The sequence below is a fragment of the Spea bombifrons genome, chromosome 2 (assembly GCF_027358695.1).
Source record: "Spea bombifrons isolate aSpeBom1 chromosome 2, aSpeBom1.2.pri, whole genome shotgun sequence".
In the NCBI taxonomy this organism is placed as follows: Eukaryota; Metazoa; Chordata; class Amphibia; order Anura; family Pelobatidae; genus Spea; species Spea bombifrons.
The window spans coordinates 24,096,658-24,119,069 of NC_071088.1; the positions used below are offsets into that span (position 1 = coordinate 24,096,658).

A 22,412-nucleotide genomic window follows, 5' to 3' on the forward strand; every position below is an offset into this window, starting at 1 on the left:
TCAGCCAATCAGGGGCTGCCCCTCAGGCCGAGCCGCCTGATTGGTCGGTTGAGTCACCTGACCAGGGCTGACCAATCAGAGATAGGGAAACCTGGGCAGGCTGCTGATTGGTTGCTGGAGTCAGCTGACTAGGCTCAGCCAATCAGAGGCTGCCCCTCAGCCGGAGCCGCCTGATTGGTGGGTGGTGTCACCTGACCAGGGCTGACCAATCAGAGAGAGGGGAACCTGGGCCGGCTGCTGATTGGTTGCTGGAGTCAGCTGACTAGGCTCAGCCAATCAGGGGCTGCCCCTCAGGCCGAGCCGCCTGATTGGTGGGTAGTGTCACCTGACCAGAGCTGACCAATCAGAGAGAGGGGAACCTGGGCAGGCTGCTGATTGGTTGCTGGAGTCAGCTGACTAGGCTCAGCCAATCAGGGGCTGCCCCTCAGGCCGAGACGCCTGATTGGTGGGTGGTGTCACCTGACCAGGGCTGACCAATCAGAGAGAGGGGAACCTGGGCCGGCTGCTGATTGGTTGCTGGAGTCAGCTGACTAGGCTCAGCCAATCAGGGGCTGCCCCTCAGGCCGAGCCGCCTGATTGGTGGGTAGTGTCACCTGACCAGAGCTGACCAATCAGAGAGAGGGGAACCTGGGCAGGCTGCTGATTGGTTGCTGGAGTCAGCTGACTAGGCTCAGCCAATCAGGGGCTGCCCCTCAGGCCGAGACGCCTGATTGGTGGGTAGTGTCACCTGAACAGAGCTGACCAATCAGAGAGAGGGGAACCTGGGCAGGCTGCTGATTGGTTGCTGGAGTCAGCTGACTAGGCTCAGCCAATCAGGGCGTTATTTTAGTTTAGATGATTCTTGAGGTTCTGGGTTCAATTCCCTGAGCCTTATTTTTAACGTTTCAACACGTAGACCAAGACTTAAGCCATCTTGTCTCTGCCCGTACAAGCCACCATTCTTTAGTTAATTTAGTGTGTTTTTTGGAAGTCAGGCCAGCTAGGACAGTATTGGGGTTTAAACTAAAGGATTGTTTCTCTAACACCAGATGTCAAGTCTCTGTAGCGTAATGGATAAGGTGTTTGACTTGGATTCTTGAGTTTCTGAGTTCAATTCCCCAATGCTTCAACTGTGTCTGCTGTTTTTCTTCTTTTTAAGTAAGCAGATAGACCAAAACATAAGTCATCTTGAATTGTTTTGTGTTTTTTTCATTTGGTGATTGTCAGCCCGAGCCGCCTGATTGGTGGGTGGTGTCACCTGACCAGGGCTGACCAATCAGAGAGATGGGAACCTGGGCAGGCTGCTGATTGGTTGCTGGAGTCAGCTGACTAGGCTCAGCCAATCAGGGGCTGCCCCTCAGCCCGAGCCGCCGGATTGGTGGGTGGTGTCACCTGACCAGGGCTGACCAATCAGAGAGTGGGGAACCTGGGCAGGCTGCTGATTGGTTGCTGGAGTCAGCTGACTAGGCTCAGCCAATCAGGGGCTGCCCCTCAGCCCGAGCCGCCGGATTGGTGTCACCTGACCAGGGCTGACCAATCAGAGAGCGGGGAACCTGGGCAGGCTGCTGATTGGTTGCTGGAGTCAGATGACTAGGCTCAGCCAATCAGGGGCTGCCCCTCAGCCCGAGCCGCCGGATTGGTGGGTGGTGTCACCTGACCAGGGCTGACCAATCAGAGAGAGGGGAACCTGGGCAGGCTGCTGATTGGTTGCTGAAGTCAGCTGACTAGGCTCAGCCAATCAGGGGCTGCCCCTCAGGCCGAGCCGCCTGATTGGTCGGTAGTGTCACCTGACCAGGGCTGACCAATCAGAGATAGGGAAACCTGTGCAGGCTGCTGATTGGTTGCTGGAGTCAGCTGACTAGGCTCACCAATCAGGGGCTGCCCCTCAGCCCAAACCGCCTGATTGGTGGGTGGTGTCACCTGACCAGGGCTGACCAATCAGAGAGCGGGGAACCTGGGCAGGCTGCTGATTGGTTGCTGGAGTCAGCTGACTAGGCTCAGCCAATCAGGGGCTGCCCCTCAGGCCGAGCCGCCTGATTGGTGGGTAGTGTCACCTGACCAGGGCTGACCAATCAGAGATAGGGAAACCTGGGCCGGCTGCTGATTGGTTGCTGGAGTCAGCTGACTAGGCTCAGCCAATCAGGGGCTGCCCCTCAGGCCGAGCCACCTGATTGGTGGGTGGTGTGACCTGACCAGGGCTGACCAATCAGAGAGGTGAACCTGGGCCGGCTGCTGATTGGTTGCTGGAGTCAACTGACTAGGCTCAGCCAATCAGGGGCTGCCCCTCAGGCCGAGCCGCCTGATTGGTGGGTAGTGTCACCTGACCAGGGCTGACCAATCAGAGATAGGGAAACCTGGGCCGGCTGCTGATTGGTTGCTGGAGTCAGCTGACTAGGCTCAGCCAATCAGGGGCTGCCCCTCAGGCCGAGCCACCTGATTGGTGGGTGGTGTGACCTGACCAGGGCTGACCAATCAGAGAGGTGAACCTGGGCCGGCTGCTGATTGGTTGCTGGAGTCAACTGACTAGGCTCAGCCAATCAGGGGCTGCCCTCAGACATATATATATATATTTAAGGGGTAGTAGAAGTATTATTAAACACTCATCTACAGACACCAGACAAGCCAGAAGGCTTGTTTTTCCCTCAGAAATCTCATGGTGCTTTATATATATATATATATATATATATATATATATATATATATATATATATATATATATATATATATATCATATACTGGCATCCGCACACAGACAGGCGTTATCAATTTGAATGCACAGTGGAACAAAATGACAGCACAACTATAAACTACATTAGAAACATACTCTGCAGCGCTGTATGTAGCGTATCAGTGCGATTTATTAAACGGTATTGATTGGTCGGACACAACTACTCTGATCCAGAACATAAACAGTAATACATGGTAATAAGTTTATTCATAAATATTTATACAGAGACAGTGCTGCCGGCAGAAATATACATTATGAGGCCAGCGTGCTGTGGGGGGCACCAAGTGGCAGTCAGGCACCTTTCCTGGGGACCCCCCCGAGTCGCAGTCAGGCACCTTTGCTGCTCTCCAACCGTGGGGGGGGGGCAGTGTCAGTCAGTCAGTCAGCTGGGGGGGGGCGAGTGCCAGTTAAGCAGCTGTTGTGACCCTAAGCTCTGAGGGTGAGTCTGTCACTCATTGAGTCAGCCTGCCCCAACTTATCTAATTACCACTTTCTGGCAGCTCCAGGGGTCCCGTGTCCGGGGGGCGGCTGGGTCCCGGCTGTTCTGCCATGCCGGGAGAGCTCAGGCTCCACCCCTCTAAATTCTCTTGCAAAAGTGTTATATTATAGACTAAAACTCTCCGCACAGCCTGCAAATGCGATCTGTAAATCTGCCTGTAACGGAAACCACTAACGGTTTTCTGCTGTTTTAGCGTCCCCTCCTGTTATGTGGCAGGGGTATCTTAGCAACAACGTATTTTGTTCGCGTTGTGTGTAGTAGTTATGCTTGAAAAAATAAAAAGATTTTACAACTGCATGAATTAACGCGTGTATTTTACCCCTGTCACGGAGGGTCACGCATGTTTTAATTTTATCTTTTTGTGAGGTGAGGGGGGATGAGTGACAGGTGCTTAATGTACCCTCTTAAGGACCAGGCTGTTTTTATTTTTTGTACCCTTTCGTGTTTAGCTGTAATCCCCCCCACAAATAATATATTGGTTTTTTTCCAGGATTATCAAGAATTTCTTTTTTGCCTTGGCTGCTAAGCCATTTCCCACCCTGGTGCTAAGCTGGTTTTCGGCATTTTGGTGCATCTCACGTTTAAACGCGTTTAGAAGTACATTTCTTGGGAATAAACTATACAAACCATATATTGTTTTTTTCAGCACACCCAGCAGATTCCAAATATACCATTTTTATATGTGTATGTCTCATTAGGTTTGCAAAATAAAGCCAAAAATGGGAAAAACGTGTAATTTTTCACTTCCGACTCAATAAAAACTAGTTTGTAATTGTATTTTTCTAAACTCTAATATCAAAACCTGTGTTGCTAAATATTTGTAGTAGGTTACCGGTCTAAAATAAACAGAAATTGAGAACAGTAGACTGTGTTTTTCTAATATTTTATTGTTAAAAGTTAAATTTATTAGACTATCACAAAAGACATCTTTACATTTAATGCATGGCTGCCGTCAATTAAACAGCTCTAGCTGCCTGGGATGTTAAAATATGCCAACAAAACTATATATTTTTAGAAACTACACCCCCAGCTGCAGCAAATGAGGTCTTATTTGTATTTGTATCACAAATCTGACGTGCACAACAAATAAGTGAATTTCACACTTATAAAAATAAATAAAAAATTAAATTAAAAGCGGCAAGTTCATTTATGTCTTGCGCACTCCATTCTTGTGCTACTAATACATGCATCCCCTCATTTGATGCGCCAAGGGGTGTAGTTTCTGAAAATGTATACTTTATGTACCATAATTTAACTTCCCAGCTGTCTAGAGCTGTCTAATTGCAGGCATCACCCCTAAATGTTTTAAGACAATTTTTAACAAGATTTTCAAATCTGCCATATCTGAAGTTATAGTGGTCTAGACATCTGGAAAGTTAAATTAGGGTACATAAAGTACACATTTCAAGAAACTACACCCCTTGGCGCTTCAAATGAGGGGCTATATGTATTTCTAGGACAAATAATGACGGAATATGTCGCTTCAGCTAGAAAATATGTTTTTTCTCACCATAGCGACAAGTTCATTTGTGTCTTGCGCACTCCAGGTTTGTACTAGAAACACATGCAGCCCCTCATTTGATGCGCCAAAGGGTGTAGTTTTTGCAAATGTGTACTTTTTGTGCCATAATTTAACTTCCTACGTGAGCAGTAATGCCACCCTAATTACTGACCATTCACACGCCTTTCATATCTCCATTCACTCGCAGAAGCACACATCATACTTTCCATACATTCACTCACAGAAGCACACACCATTCATTCCCTTACAATCCCAAATAAATGATGGTAAAGGGAGAAAAAAAATCACTTTTACAGCAAAAATAAGTTTTGCAGTAAAAATGCAAGGAGCTCCAGGGATGAGATGGTTACTCACATACAGCACAGGCTAAATGGCTGATTTTAATAATATTTGCAGTTCATCAGGATTTCAAAATTTGCCTCCCTCTACCATTGGCTAAGTTGAACCCCATGATCAAAGGGATCATGGGGTTAAAATTTAGTATCGGCCTTTTTTAAAAAGGGAATGTGACTTTTTATAGCTATATGATCGTGGTAACATTGGCTACCACAGTGATCATTTAGCTAGAATATTTAAACTTTTTTTTTTTTAAAGTTAAACTAGTTTATGTTTAGGTAATTTAATTTGACCCCCAAATATTTTTTGTAACTTTTTTTTTATATTTTTTAACTTAATATTTTTTATTCTTTCTTTTACAAGCCTTATACCGTTGGAAAGATGAGGCGAATACCTTTCCAATGGTATATGTTGGGGGTCTGTAGCTGCTTAGATGCCTGAGACACAGGCATCTAAGCAGCATGCCCCCATACTTCTTTAACTGACAATTGTCAGTTTTCAATAAAGTTGTGCGGTGATGTCATCGCGTCATTACGCGCGATGTCACCGGCCGGATCGGGTGGTTCCGGTGATGCCCTTCAATATGAGGGGCAGATCGCCGGGGTAGGTGGTGATGGAGGTCCACAGACCCCTATCAAGTTAGGGTAGTGCTAGCGACTGCATGGTGCCGTCGTTAGCATCTGACTGGAACTGCTAGCGACGGCACCATGCCGTCGTTAGCAGTCAAGGGGTTAATCATATCATCTAATTCCCTATAAAAAAAGAAAGATAAATAATGGAAAAGCTAATTAAAAAAAACCCTGATGAATAAATTCTACTATTTGTCCGGAGTTTAGAAAAACCCAATGTTTTTATGTTTTTTGTTTTTGTTTTTTCCGCATGTTATGGGGCAATAAGTACAAGTAGAGTTTTTCCAAATCAAGTAATTCTGCCCCTATTTGCTATTTCGGGTATCTTTGAAGCTGTCAAAACCATTGACACCCCTTGGGTATTTTAAATGCTAGTATTTTAACTCTTTCCGTGTCAGGATTTTTGGAAATATACACCACTAATTTTAGCAGTTGCTCATAATAATAAACGTTATTTTTAATTTTATTATTTTTGGACTTTTTTTTACATTTTGCTGGTCACAGCATGTCCTGGGGTGGGTGTTCGTAGCCGCCGAATGCCTCGCTATTGAGGGATTTCAGCAACACCATTGAAACCATTTAAAAACATATTTATATATATATATATATGTAGTTATTTTTATAAATACACTTTAGGAGCGCTTGCAGGACTTCATATTAAAGTACAAAAATGTTTATTAATTTAGGTCATATCGATTTTTCGGTCTCCTACATGGGCATTCCATAGAAAAAATGTGAACACAAATGCCAATTTATACAAAAAAACACCATCCCGTAACCCCCCCCCCATTAAGGTAATAGGCAGACCTATGTAAAGGGATCATTAAAAAACACAAAGAAGGAGCCCATAAAGGTTAACTTTCTAGCAAGTGATAATTGCATCTGCTTGACCTACGCATGTATAAAGCAGTGTAAGACATTACTGTCAATGCTAAATAAATGCAGCAATGCTTTGTGTAAAATGCGTCGGCCAGGCCTTGTTTATATTTCCATCACTCCTGGTTCCTCTTTTATAAGGCAGGGTATAAGCAGGGCATGAGGTTAATTGTCTTTGGGGGGCTTTTGTTCCCGGGGTAGAGAGTGGCATTAGCCTACAGAGTCCAACCCTTAATGACCAGCTATGGCTCCAAAATCCTGCACTTTCCCTCCCTACACCCACGTGGAGCGGGGGCTTAAACATGGGCAAAATAAGTTAAAGATATTTGGGACTCTGTAGAGCATAAGACAATTAACCATTTAAACCATTTACCATACGCTGCCTTTAAAAATGGTGCATTACTGAGTAGTTTGGACTGTCCATCCATTTCGGTGTTTGTGGCTTTCTTGGGGGAAGTAACGCGACCACCGCCACTGTAATGCCTTTGTGACTCTGCAGCATGGCGCGCATGTGCGCACGGAACAGAGCGTGTACGCCACTTCCCCATACAGGGAATAGGAAAGAAAGAGCAAGAATGCACAAACATCATGTTTCACCCTATAAAAGTGCACCAAGCAAATTCATTATTGCTTGGTTATACCAGCTCCCCGGTGCTTGCACCTTCCCGTCCTCTGTTCCCCTTTACCCGTATCCTTATACCGCTTTGTTACTGGTTACCTACGGTTTTTGACCCTGGCCAGCTACCCTGACCAGTGCCTGTCTGAACGTTTACGGGATTGTTGCCGCCTGCCCTCAATCTCTGGACTGTCTGACCATTCTTCAGGCTATTCCCCTATGTGCTGCGTTTAGGGTCCATGATGCTGCTGCTCCTTAAGTGGTCTTCCCACATTCTAGACTGCTCTGACTTCGGTTTCTGCAAGGAGAGTTTGTTCCTGTTTTGGCGATCCATTACCCAACTTACCATGCCGACAGAGGGACAATAAATCACCAAACTACACTAAGTGAAGAAATAGCTTGTGTTCTGGATTTCCATAACATTTTGATATAACCAAGAAAGGCATCTAGAAGAAGAAGAATATATTTTATTTTCAAATTTTTTCTTCTATACACATTATTTGGGCTTTTAGGGCTGTAGAACCCTGCCATACCCTCATACTCAGCAAACATTGGTCTCCTAGAAAAGAAGGACATCAGGGGAAGAAAGAGGGACAGAAGGATATTTCATGTACATTACTAGATAATCCTGCTTTATGTAAAGGGGGTACATAGAGTAACCCAAACCCTCTGTGAGCACCAAAGAAAACGTAAAATAAAGCTGTTAAAGCTGTTGTCTTCATGCACGATCTTATATTTTTTGCCACTGATTGGTTGCTTGGAGCTGTACTTCAATTCAACTTAACAGGAGGACTTTCATTCATGCACACTGGGGTTTGAACAGACCCCCCATACACAGCGTTCACCAAGCCATTGCTGGAGGTGAGTTCATCATGTGTGTGGAGATGTTTTTGGCCGAACATATGTCCTGCGGGGCATTAAGATGGGGGATGGGTGAAGAGGCAGAATCTCCCCATGTACTTGCAAACAAAAATGTAAAGGAGCTACACAGCTATTTTCAGGGCCGGACTGGCCCCCCGGGATACCGGGAAATTTCCCGGTGGGACGAAGAGCTGAGGCACGACCATTGGGTGGTGCGGTGCGTGAACACCGGCCCTTTTAACTTCATGAAACGGCAGGAGAGAACTGTACCTGTGGTGGTCAGCAGCATTTAACATGAAAATGTACTATGTAATGGCTGCTGTAGTCACGCTAACAAGAAAAATATGAGAGCCGACAGTCTAAAACAGATTGTATGCACCTTCTTAGATTTCCCAATAGCACTCTAAAAACGTGATGATCCATGCCTCCAAACTGCTGCCAGGTTTCTGATTTGTGATATGATGTTTGGTATTGAGCCATACATACATGTGCAGGAAGAATAACGTGTTAGCAGAGGTTATCTAGGTGTGAATGAGCTGACATTCACATGATCCTCTAGCTGAAAGCACCAGAGGATAATGAAAGATGGAATTATTTCACAGCCCAAAGCGGCCTACCTCTGACAAGCGTTATGTTTTATAATGGAAGATTCACTAATGAAGATTATTCAGTAGAAGCTAACAGGGAGTTTGACTTTAGGTTCAGAGCTCCAGCTCCCATGATGCTCAACCAGCTATAAGTACATTTCTTTTATTTTAAAATGCTGGCCGGGGGTCTGCCCGTTGGCTGTTTTTCTGACATTCACACCGGCCACTGCAGAAATGCCCTAATCAGTAAAGTGTAAGTATTTTATTTCTCTTAGAGGAAACTTTTACTCACAAACCTCTGTCGTGTACCCAGCAAATATATTTACCATTAAATGTAAAATAAGAATAAAACATGGTTGATTTTTGTCAATAAAAAAAAGCATTAGATGCACATGAATATCAGCGTATTATATGGTTACGGATGGGTTTTATTAATAATGTTTATTTAAAGCAAATCTCTAGTCATTGTTGGTTGGCATTTTCTGCAATAAATGACCTCAGCAATAGAACCCTCCAATTTTGTTTCGTCTGTCTTGCTTTCTCTGACTGGAGTGTTACCTTTCCCCATTAGCACAGTCCTGACCTCCCTGACCTGCCTGACCATGAATGGATTGCAGAATGGTAGAGATAATGGACTATAATACATATGAACACTAGAGGGAGTCATCAGCCGTGCGAGAATGTGAACAGCTACTTCATCATGGTACAAAGGAACATTAAAAAAAAGACATTATTAAGACTACCAGGGCAAGGGGTGAATCAGGAAAATGATACTATTGTTTCTACTCTCATATTAAAATGATAGATATAACATATTCTTCTTTGATATATTAACCCTCCATTACCTGTTGGGCTACATATTCCATCAATATAAGTTTATTTGTGGGTGTTTTGATTTGTTTTGAACAGTCAGGCCACATGTGTTTTTTTTAGGTAACCAGGGCCAGCCCTAGGATTTCTAGCACCCCCATCCCACATACACTTGCTTTCTAAGAGTTGGAGAGAACCTAATGGTGGGACCTCCTGGCTCCTGCCAACGTCGTGTCCTTGGCAGTTGCCTAGTTTGCCTATATGGTAGGGTCCAAGCCTCTCCTAGGACCATTGAAGCCCAATTGTGTGATAGAGTTGGAGGTCTCAAACACAGACGTCCACACTATGGTTACCTCCTGTGCAGTCTGTGCACCCAAAAATGCTGGGCTTCAAGACCTGCTAGCGGAGAGGTATGTGGTGGTTGCTGCACAGATCTGGCAGGTGTTGAGGTGGTCCAAGGGACAACTGCAATATACCTTATGGTAAGCCTGGGCTTTGTGAACCTACCCTTTTTGCAGTAGGAGGCAAGTCTGGGCAAGGGGTCACAAGGGGAGGGTTGTCCAGGACCCAATTTATTCAAACAGCCCTAAAACCTCCATGTGTAAATGATAGATATGTCGATGGGGTCTGCAGTCAGCTATTTGGTGTTCTAGAAAGTGGCATTAAAAAGCATGGGGATGGGGTTTGGTGGCAGATCACTCCATGTTTTTTAACTTGACAATCCTTCTCATACGCTGAATGCCAATGACTATGTGACACGGAACAAGCACTGAATACAAATCAGACACTTCTAAGCCAAGTTTTTGGTTCATTAGAACTTACAATACGACAAAGTTCTCACCAGAATACTTTGGTTGTTAGTTCCCGTTATAGCAAACACGTTCCGTGGCCCTGGCACTGTGATAGAATCTAATTATGAGTTTATACGATTTGCAGAAAGATTGTCTCATCTTATTATGGAGTTGCCTCTCTAGCAAATAAACTCATACGCAATCCCCTTCCCTCTTCTCACCTTTTAATAAAGCCCTCAAAGGGTTTGACAAAAGATCCAATTCCTTTAATAATAATAAAAAAAAAAAACCTCGGAGAGCTCCTGACCCTGCCAGCTGCTTGGAACAGTCACAAACTGGAATTATTTAACTGGCAGACTACAGAGTGCGCCTGAGTCCCGCTGTAGCATTACCTGAAATGACCGTTGTCAATAGCAACAAACACTGCTCCTGAGTAAATTTCAATTAAGCCCTTTTAAACTTTTTTTTCAACAGATTTCAAAGGCAGAAACAACATTCAGGAAACACTGCTGCTGAATGCTTAAGTAGAACTAAATTTTTGCCTCAAAAACGTGTTAACTGGTGAATCTAACGGTCTAGACTGAGACCTCACCATGGACAGTAAATTAGTTAGGCCAGCTGTGCCCCACCGAGAGCCAGGCCCCGTACAGCATTCGGTGTTTGATGGGTGACACCAAAATCCAGCACAAAAACCAGTTTAGATAGTGTGGTATCATCTTGGTGTGGTCTTCATGTTAATTTGACCCCAATTTCAGTAGACCCTACAATGGTCCCCATGAAACGGGTCCATTCCTATATTCTGCCTACTGGGATATATGCCCATGGTTTGAAAAAAAACAGCAATTGCCCCTCCATAACAAAAAATGCAATAATCAGGTCTCTGTTAAACAAGCTTGAGGACAAGCAGTTAACAAACCCTCACTAGATGAGAGAAGGAACCTGAGCTTTTAAATCTTACAGAAAACTATACATGTGGGGTCCCTGGGATTGTCAATTAAAAGTAATGATGTATCAGTTTACAAAATATGGGAGAAATAGAATGAATGCGGGGCATTTACTTGGAGCGTAACTTTTTACAACAGCATTGTGTTTTGTCTGGGCTTTTAAATCTGGGTCATATTCCAAGATGATTAGAGATAACTATATATATAATATATATATATATATATATACACACACACATTTATTTATATCTATTTCCCTCACTGTTTATTGGACTGTGAAATTCTGGACAGAAATTAGAAAATAAAGTTAAGATAAAATTGCTTAAAAAGATTAATGCAGACCCCACAACCTTAAGGGGTGGCATCTATGAAAGACTCAGAGCAAAATCTGTAATTATGAAAAGAAAGGTAAACGATTTGGATTTCAATGCTGAATAAATAACAACTTAAATGGGAACTCCCACCATACTTTGTTATTGTCCTATGGGTGTTAGGAATATATAGTATATAGTATAGTATATATAGTATAGTATATATTAGTTATATGTGTTGCATCTTTATATTAATTACTTGTATTTATTTCTATGTTTCATGCATAATATTCATCTACCCATGACATGTGTAACTAGCCTGCGACCTGGAAGCATTTTGTAGATTGGAACATGGTACCTATTGCATCACACATGATGTCACATGCAAAATAATTGTGTAAATCTTTAAGCAAGCTATCCATTGCTACAAAAGTAGTAAAATGTATATTTGATTGCCACATTATTTTTATTTATTGATTTAGATAGTTCCCCGGCCTACTTAATTTCATCCAATAACCACTTAGGTGAAATATATGCAGTTAGCCTAGCCTTACTATTCACAACCTGTGTGGTAAAAATTATCATTTATTGTTTATATAGCGCAATCATATTCCGCAGCGTTGAACAGCAGCAAAATAAAAACATGATACAATTATTCTGTTCAGTTCATGTTTATTTCCATTTGATATCTTCTTCCAGGCAAATTGTTCATTACATGCCAAGTTCTCAACATGTAGAGCCAGAATTGTACAGCAGGACAGCAAGGATACAATAAGTACAACAACAAAAATACCAGATGACAATCCATTTTTAGACATATAAACCCCAGCATTTTTGGATTTGGGATATTAGGGCAAATATTGGCCATTTTGGGCCTATTCTGTTTTCCTTTCTTTTTACATTGTGATATTCTCTGGTCCAGAAGTAGCCCAGTGGTCGAGGGACTCAGATGAGCTTTTTTGTAGTACATTATTTCTTCTTGTATAATTTGTCCACGATACACCATAGTCTACTAATAACAGAGATGACCTCTGACATTCAGGGAGGTCAACGTGATAACAGAAGGAACAGCTATAAATGGCTCCAACTTGTGACCAATAAGCAGCCCCAAAATCCAACACAAAGAACTTACAAAAACTTTTATGGAATCATTACTATTTTATGAAAAGTCCTATTTGTGGTCACATGACCAGGTCATCATTTGAGGTGGTCGTTTAAATGCCCATATAATCAAAACATGAATTGAAAATATATTTAATATCTATGAACTAAAGTGCTGGTACATAGTTACTGAAAGGCTTTATCTCAAAATCGGTCTGTTGAAGGATGATCAGGAAACAAAAAGTATCCTCACAGTGGATAAGGTTCTGTTAGCAGCAACAAAATATTATGAACTTCGTACCAGAGAAGCGTCCAGTGGCAACTCAGGTCTCTGGGTCACTTTCTTCTTTCTCTGTGCTGGGGAGTGGCATTCGGCCATGCCCACTTACCTTATAGACCCCGGACTGGGGCTAGCCCCACCCCTATGCACGGCTGACACGCCCCACATATGGCTACCCTCACCTCTTTGTGATTGCACTCCCTGGAAGTGGGAGAGCTCCAGGTAGCCTACCGTTGGTATTTCCCGGGTAAGTTTATTATATAAACATCGTTCATTGTAAACAATATACAGTACTAAGAGGTGTTTCAGTCCATTCCCACACAAAGACATAATGGTACATGCCCTATTCACCTAAACCATACAGTTATCAACATATTAAGTAGCTTGCACATTATATTCCTAGCCAACCAAGGTAAGTGAATATAATTACACAAACATAGGCCTTTAGGTAATTATCTAACTATATCTAACCAATACTCATCAACATTTCAGGTGTCCAAATTGGGACATGGGTGAAAAGAGGCTTAGAGGGGAGGAGCCAGTGAGGAAAATGAGAAGGGCTGCGTGAAAATGGGCAGGGTGGGAGGCATTGGCACCCAATCGCCTTACCAGCTTGGCCACCTAGCAACGCTAGCATCGCAAAGGGGCTGTGTGGTACCTGGAAAGGAGATCTGTATAGCAACCTCACTGGGCTAGTCAGGGGGGATCAGAAGATCTCCCCAACTGGCTCATGCTCCCCACCGACCAGAAAAGCGGGACAGTGGGGCAGCTACCCGGGAAAACAGGATACCCTTTGGGTTCTGTCACATGTCCATGTCATTACAACCCTTATAGCAATGCTGCTAACTTAATGTTCAATATCAAGTCTATTCTTACCTCTAGGAGATCCTGGATCTTTGCTCTAATCTCAGGGTGAAAGGGCAAAATCTTAGGGTCACACAGTCGGAAGCTGACTCATTCATACTTAACATTTATCTAATGATATCTAAGAATCATAGTTAGTGCTGTTGACATCAGTATGTCATATCCCTGTTTGAACATGAAATATATTTAAATAATGCCAAGTCAAGGTTTCCATAAGGACCGGTAGTAGCATAATTTGGCTAATGCATTTTATGAGTCGCTACTGATGGGCCATTTAGCTGTTAATATTTAAAGAGTGTGAGGGTCAGCTCATTTGCCCCACTGGGCCATTGGCCTGTGTCTGAGTGGCTAGTCTAGGCACTTATTGATGTGAGCCAACATCTTTATGTTCGGGAGGTTTGTCCACGTACTCAAAACAGAATTAGATCTACACAGCTGTATGTGAGTGTCACAGTTAAGCTCTAAAGCTATGTTTTAAATCGCAGGCATATGCAGATGGAGAAGCCTGAGCATCTTTGGGTGGGGATTAAGACCTTGTGTCCTGTCCTATTTACCATTTATCTGCCTAGTATTCACAGAATGCTTTGGAAACCTTGGACTTTTGTAAACTCAAGACAAGATTGATTTTAGACGGGCTCATATTGACAAATATATTTCACTTTGGTTTCTGTTCACTCATACAGCTGTTTTGAGAGCTATACCATAGGTTAGTAAACAAGAAAAATCAGGACTGTTGGCAGATATGTGTGCCTACAGACAAAGGGGAGGGTATCTGCTTGGTCCCACCCATAAAAGTTTTTCCTTTAAAGCAGCCATGTAAAACCGGCCCTACTAATGACATGGGGGGGGGCAAGAAACTATAAGAACTCAATGTATTCTCAACGTTTAGTCCCAACGTGAAGGGCTCGTGAAATGTTTGATATTCCGAACGGTCTGCTCTAGTTTCCTGGCCCTGTGCCTTTTGTGTAAACAAAACAAATGGATGTTATCTATAGAGAAGTCATCTTTAATGTATTTTAGTCATGATACAGAAATTATAAGAAAACCAGGTCAACTTTTCTGAACAGACAAAGCATGTCTAACATTAAACTCTTCGCAGCTGTGGGAGACTGCAATGTATTGTATGTATCAGTACAAAGCTGAGACTACCCACAGAGAAGGTGCCAATGTATTACAGCACTAGCCCAAACAAATCCCCCCCACCCCCATCCAAACAACATCCACAGTCCCCCCCAAAAAAACATCCCAACAAACCTCAAACAATATCCACGCTTTGAACGCATACAAACTTAGTCCAAAGAGACATATATTTCATACAAAAAACACACGCGTGCATATAGACAATTGCACCATAAGCACAAGAAGCAGCAATGGTCTCAACCTCTAAAGATTTAGCACAAGGTTAGAATCAGGCAGTGTCTGGAACGCCCGCAATTCCCCATCAGTCCTTTTACTAGCTGAGCATGATGGGAATTGTAGTACACAGCGGCTGGGGAACCAGAGTCTACCTATCCCAGTATCATCAGAGCTTATTAACCCCTTTGCAGCCAGTGGTCCAGGCTGTTTTTGTGAATGTTTACATAAGGCCACTTTCGACAAAGGAATATATTGAAATATACGTGTGGTCACCCAATTTAGCCATTTCTGTGTATATTTAAAGTGATGTAAGCAGTCATCTGCATCTCTGATAAATTAATCCTAGAACTACAAATATTTTGGCAAAGCAACTAGCCTCCTACCTTGTTAAATCCGTGTTTTTTTAAAGGAGGCTTTTAAGTGGTGGCAAAAGTATGGGCTATCCTTGTTTAAACAGAGATATATATTTAAAAACTTTTTACATACAATCATTAACATACGAATACATGAGGGCAAGGCTAGAGTGGGGTGGGCATGGTGGGGTAGCTCAGTGGGCCAGTGCCCAAAAATCAGGACTGTTTCCTATGAATTGGGATGATTAGGAGGTATACCGTATAACATACTGTATGCCCATCTTAAGAAAGGAAAGTCTCTCTCTTTCCTCCCGTTTACCATCGTCCCGGTTTCCTAGAAGCTGGGAATGTTTGTTGGGTATGAGTGTAAAAGTCGCAGTAACGTGTAAAGAAACTGCAACAAATGTTTTTAAAATTAATTGTGTAAACGCATCTTTCTTTTTCTTTTTCAAATACATTAATAGCCATCATTAGGCGATAAAATATTGAGTTTGGACAAGGCCCCACCATATCCACTCTTTTACACATACAAACTCTTAAAATGTCCTCCTCGGCCTATTTGAAAGTTTTGGGCTGTCTGCAAGTGCTTTTAGAGTAACTACCCTACCTGGCAAGTGTCATAATTCTCCCTTTATCAGTGTTTTAACCCCAATATCATGGCTGTTAATAGAAGCATTTGCTTCCCACCAGTAAAGATGCAGTTAAAGGTGCCATGCCACCTACTCTCATGAATTAGAATCGACAATCGTAGTCTTAATGAATGCCCAACACCATCAGAAATAATTTATGATCTATTACAAAACAGGCATTCCTAGGTTTTTGCCGTAGAAACTCATCTACTAAAGCCCGATGGCGAGGCTGGATCTGAACATGATAGAGAGGGCAATTAATGGCTTGTCTGAGTAGCATCTATAGGTTATTGGGCACCTAGGAAATCCGTAGCATATGAGAGGTCAGCTGCTTTGCTTAACAAACAAAAAGTGGGTCATTTTATAATAATCATTGATTTAAAGCAGAACAGCCACGTTGCCCATATCATATTTACATCAGACCCGGACTAGCCATTTGGTACAACGGGCCAGCGGGGAGCAGGGAAGCATATGCAGTATCATATGCATAGCCCTAAAGCTACGGCCCTTAAGTGCCAGGCTACATAGTCATCCCCAGTACAGCCCTGGTTTACATATATTTGCAAAAGCACTAAATAGTGAAATAGCAAAACCATCCAGTTTTTTCCAAAACAGCCCCATATCTCTATTCTGTATTTTTCTTCTCACTCTATTTTTTTCAGGACACGCTAATTTTACATTACTCACCAGAACATGTAAAATGCTGCCCTCCATGACGTGAATGGTGACAATTACTGCTCTAGACCCCACGTGTGGCTGGACAGCTCTTTACATTCTGGAAATGGCCGATGTGGTCACCCTACTTTGCGATCTGCTATCCACATATTAACGCCTTTATACAAGGATAGTTTTCTTAAAGAGGGATATTATCAAACACTAAGGGCATTTATATGAAAACGTGCAGTTTACCTTGTACAACGATGGAACTAATATCCTGCGTCGCTGCAAGATACGTTAAATTGCACTCAATATTTTGGCAAGCTGGAGAAACAACTTCAAGAGGAGCAGTCATCTTCACAGCTTTTACCATCCATGACTAAATGTGTTTATTCAAACTACCTACAGCTTGTGCTTTCTTTTAGAAAATAATATTTGTTTGTATTTTTCAATATTAATTGCCATTGTGTATGATTCAAAAATTATTTTTTTCCTCCCCCAGAACCCGGTGCTATCATAAAAACACAGATAATGCGGTTAAGAACCATTCAGGCCATCCTATGTGCCTAATTATGCAGGAAAACCCTTAAATTTTGCTCTGTCCCTCACAGTATTAGCCTCTACCACTTCTGAGACGCTGTTCCACTTACCTACTACTTAGTCAGCCTCTAACCATCTAGTTTTAGACATTGTGCCTTAACATTTTCCTCCTTTGACGTAAAGTTCTATCTTTTACTTTGTATTCCTTCCTAAAAAGGAGGAAGAACTTAACAGGGAGAACAACCAGAGAACAGGACGTTCATTTGGTTGCTTTGTGCTGATCGGCAAAATATAGAATTGGGGAAAAAGTTACATCTGATAATTCCTTGCATTGAATTTCAATGTATAAAGAACATGTATTTTGAGATATTTTAGGGCATCATGGGGAAGTAAAGTATAAATGTTACAAATGCTGTTTCATATAGAACCAAAAAAAACTATTTTTGAGTCCTTGAGTTTATGGTTTTATTTATTTTTTTGGATACCCGCTGTGCTCTTCCATTGGTGCAGCGTAGGCCTCGCGCGTCCAGCCTGCGGCTACACATTACAGCACCAGATCTGCCGCACATGCAGACGCAAAGGCTCAGAGATTTGCCAGGTTTGCCCGATGGCCAGTCCAGGCCTGTCTTCCCAAAGAGGCGCAGGGGAACCCAAGCAAAATTATTTTGAAGCCATCTTTCAAAAGTGCTAAAAATAAATAATGTCTCCACGTAGAGACGTAGAAAAATGGTTATCGCGATAGGTTGATACCCAAAATCTATTGGTAGAGAGCCAAAAAATGGATGCCTGCCCTAGGTAGCCGCTTAAGCTAGTTAACAGTATATGGTAGGACCACCTATGCAAAGGGGTTAAGCAATGTTATTAGTGGAAGCTCGTTTTTTCTTTTCACCATAGGGAAAATCACTTGGGTTTAAAAGAGGAGAGACCTTTCAATGTAAAGTGCCCATGTTTGTATACAGTACTGATCTGCAGGTCTAGAAAACAAGTCATTTCCTGCAATAGAATTGCTAGACACACAAAAAGCCGAGCTTACATTACAAAGTATTGAAAATAAAAACCCAAATACGCGTACCGGTTATATTTCTACATGACAGATCTAGATGGCTACCTTAAAAAAGGCTACCGAGATCTGAAGCTGAAATTCAAGAACGGTATGATTCTTGTTCTGAGTTAACAGACTTACAAAAAGCAGTCGACCGCTAGTTCCCTAATCAATAAATTTCACAGATTGCTGAAACACTATGGAGCATTGTAGCTAGCAGCGGGTCCATAGCGTCTTTTTAACATTTCTCCTAAATAAACACAGAAGGATGCCAGTCCCGTGCATGAGATCTGGCAAATTTACTAAGATTCAGATTCTGTGCATGTTATTGCAGTTAATAAAGGTACCTTTCTTGGCATGGATTTCTGTGGCACTATAATGGAGTTGTCCTGCTTAGTATGGCAGATTGGCTTGGCTGGAATAATACCCCAATGCAACTAGCAGAGAATGTCATTGCTAGGACATAAGAAGTAGACTACACCACAATAACTTTGCTGAATACAAAGCTTCTGTACCACAACTTTTATGACACCTCCCCCCCCCCAATACATAGGTTGGTAGGGTTGACAAAATGGTTAACAGTAGTTTGTAGTTCCAAGAAATGATGGATTAAAGCCCAATGCAAATGGAGCTGAACCATATAACATGGAAACATAGTATCTGACAACAGATAAGAACCATTCAGCCCATCCAGTCTGCCATTTTTTCCTGATGTAAAGGTTCGGACCTTAATCAGTGCTTGGTCTTCTGTTAGATTCAGGATAGCTTTATCCCCATCCCATACATGTTTGGATTGCCTTGCTGTTTTAGCCTCTACAACTTCTGATAACAGACTGTTCCATTTATCTACTAAAGTAAAACTTCCTTAAGTTACATCTAAACCACTCACCCTCTAGTTTTAGATTATGGCCTCTTGTTTTAATATTTTTCCTCTGAAATAAACTTTGTTAAATCCCTTTAAATATTTAAATTGTTATATCACATCTCCCTTGTCTCTTCTTTCCTCCAAGCTATAGATATTGAGTTCTGCAAACCATTTACCATTTTTGTACCCCTCCTCTGAACCCTCTCCATTATGCCAATCCAGAACTGTATATGCTACTATAGTTGAGGCCTGACCATAGATCTGTAAAGTGGCAGAATCACCTCCTTCCTTCTGCTAATAATGCCTCTCGCTATACAACCCAGCACCCCGCTTCTCTTTTCTGACATTTTATTGCATTGTCTGCTTATTCTGAAGTCCTCAGGAATAATTACTCCTAAGTCTCTCTTCTGTTGTCACGGACAGAACAGTGCTCTCAATGCTATATGCTGCCATGGGATTTTTACATCCCAAATGCATTATTTTACATTTATCAACATTAACACGCAGCTGCCACACTCTCGACCATTTTTCTAAGTTACTTAAATTATTTGCCATTTGGGCTTGTTCCACTAGGATTGTCTACCATGTTGGAGACTTTTTTGTATCAAAAAGACAAGCCTTATCATTAAGACCTTCTGTAATATTACTAATAAAAATAGTAAAAAGTACAGGTCCCAATAGTGATCCCTGAGGTACCGCACTAGTAACAAGTCCTTCTTCTAAATATACACCATTAACTGCAACCTTCACTTTACTCCTGTCACTCAAACATTCAAATAGTCATTCAACTATCTTAACATCCAAACGCAAACAGAGTTCTTCCTTCTCCATCTTCAAAGAGATCTCTGACGTCCCAAAAGCTCCTGTAACTTTACGTGTTTTTCTATGTTGGCCCAATAAATAAATGAGTAGTGGTCCCATCCTTTCATGAAATTAAAGCTAAATATGATTACTGAAAGATTTCAAGAGCTACTCCGAAATCATATTGAAAATAAAGCAACATTTTGTCGGTTAAAATACACTTTAAACTTTTTACTTATTGATTGCCTAATGTTTTGAGTTTCTTTTTTTAAAATTGGATTTCTTAAAGGGGTAAGGATGCAACACAGGTCCCTGCAACCTCTAAGGTGCCATATATATCGCTGTACGCTTACATAGCCCTGCTTTGCAGAGGCAAGAGCTGAGTGTTTAATAAAGCTGGAAGTCTGAATCAAGCGTTATGATATTTGTACCAACGTTGTGATCTTACACTTTACCAAAGGCACCAAAACGAAATGATGTTCTAGAGGGCATGGATTCACTTTGCATGGACGGTTTTATAGTTTCTGTTAATGTCTAGATAAAGCTAAATCTGGCATATACATAGCTTTGAACTTTTTGTCATCAGATTTTGTAGATTACAATTGAAGAATTATTATTTGTTATCAATATAGTGTATGCCTAGATATATCAAAATGAGTGTACTTTGAGACAATAGTCTTTCTTCTTGATAGTCTTTCTTTAAGAATGAGCTTCATAAGGTCTCTAGATCATAGTGGTCTGATTGTTTCTCATCTATGGGTCTCTCCACTAACTCAGGTGTTACCGTTGGCCTTCTTACCCTATGATGTCTGAATTCAGTCATTGTTATACCATAGTCTTTCCATTTTTTTTTTTCAGTAATGACTTTCAAGGTATTTTTTCTGGAGGATGTTCATGCTTTGATGCTCCAGAACCTAAGCCTGGAATAATTAGGCTCTTGGTCTTCATGCTGCTGTTTATACTCCCTGACAACCTCTAGGATTTACAGAAACAGTTATACTTAATCTGAGATCACGTACATTTTACACTTTTAATTACACACAAGGCGGACTACATCCAAATAATTACATGACCTCTGAATGCAGGTGGCTGCTGTTATGTAGTGATATCAGAGTAAGGGTGGGCTGATATTTATAGTTACTTGAAACTAATGTGAATTATATACATTTTTCATGTCGGTTTTATGTTTTATTTGGTGTAGATCAGTTAAGAAAACCCAAATTAGAAGCCATAAACAGAGAGGTTATATTTATGGATGTAAAAATTTGGATCTTTAAGGGCCATAATAAAGCAAGAATGTTATGATTTCCCCAAAGTCATGACATATTTATTATGATTTGTCATAAAGTAACTTTTTTTTGGATTAACTTGAAAACCAAAAGTAGACCTTCATGGAATAAATTCTCATCAGAACATTTCCTATTTATCACCAACAGCAAAGCTGACAAATAAGACTGCCCGGGATGAGTAAAGTCATAGCACCACAATTTCTAATTGTGTTTATAAATTGGAAGGCATTACAAGATAATTGTAATAATCAGTTTTATATGAAAACTGCACTATTAGAAACAATGCATATTTTACATGTCTTATCGGCAGACAATTAATGTCACACGTAAGCACATCTGTATGCCTTTCTTAGTTGCCAAATAGCTTGGAAGCTCGTTGCGTACCCAAGGTTGGGAAGCAATAGGAAGGTTTTATGGAAACTGAATTAAACCTGGCAGTTTGCTCATTATTTGAGCAGCAAACCCCTAGACCTTTAATTAGCTATGGAGGATTTGCACTACCTGACAATATTTCTAAGCATCGCTATTTAAATCATACTTACCTTCAATGTACCCCCCAGAAATTACAGGATCAATAAGTGATCCACTGAGTCAAGGAATGTGTTACACAAATGGATTTAGGAGTCTCTATGTCACACAAAAAAGGCAACACAGGGTGTATGTAATGTTTCATATATAAATGCTACATACAGGTCTACTCACTGAAGTCCAAGTTGTCAGAGTTGGTGTTGAGTCTCAGAAGTATCATGACAGCACTCAACAAACCAGAAAAGCAACGTCTATACATATATAATCATCAATACTGTGCTGTTGAGCTTTAAGTGTTGAATCCTCAATCCTCCTGGTGATCTAAGTTGATTTTGTGGAGCTGGATTGCTTTTTCTTCTTGACTGTCAATTATGGCACAATGCTTCGCAACCGGACACAGATTAGGATCGAGTCTAAAGCTGACTTTAATGAGCACGCAAGTCACTCTATTAAAGCCAAATCATGCATGTTGGTCTAAGCAACTTAACCTTTAGTGAACAGACCTGCACACGTAGGGTTATTAGAATCATCTTTTGTGATGGGGATTGTAACATTCAAAGAAATATACTGTATGTATATGGCAAAATGTATATCAGAGATGCCGCTAACCTTACAAAG

General features: G+C 41.7%; 1 protein-coding gene across 1 annotated transcript in view; it reads right to left on the reverse strand.

The window, feature by feature from the left end:
* Positions 1-3,258, reverse strand: part of LOC128473610 (bromodomain and WD repeat-containing protein 1-like) — a 43,708-nt gene extending 40,450 nt beyond the window's left edge. Inside the window, 1 exon segment of the mRNA XM_053455860.1 lies at positions 3,195-3,258. Coding sequence (XP_053311835.1) covers positions 3,195-3,258 — 64 coding nt within the window.
* Positions 3,259-22,412: the final 19,154 nt, after the last annotated feature.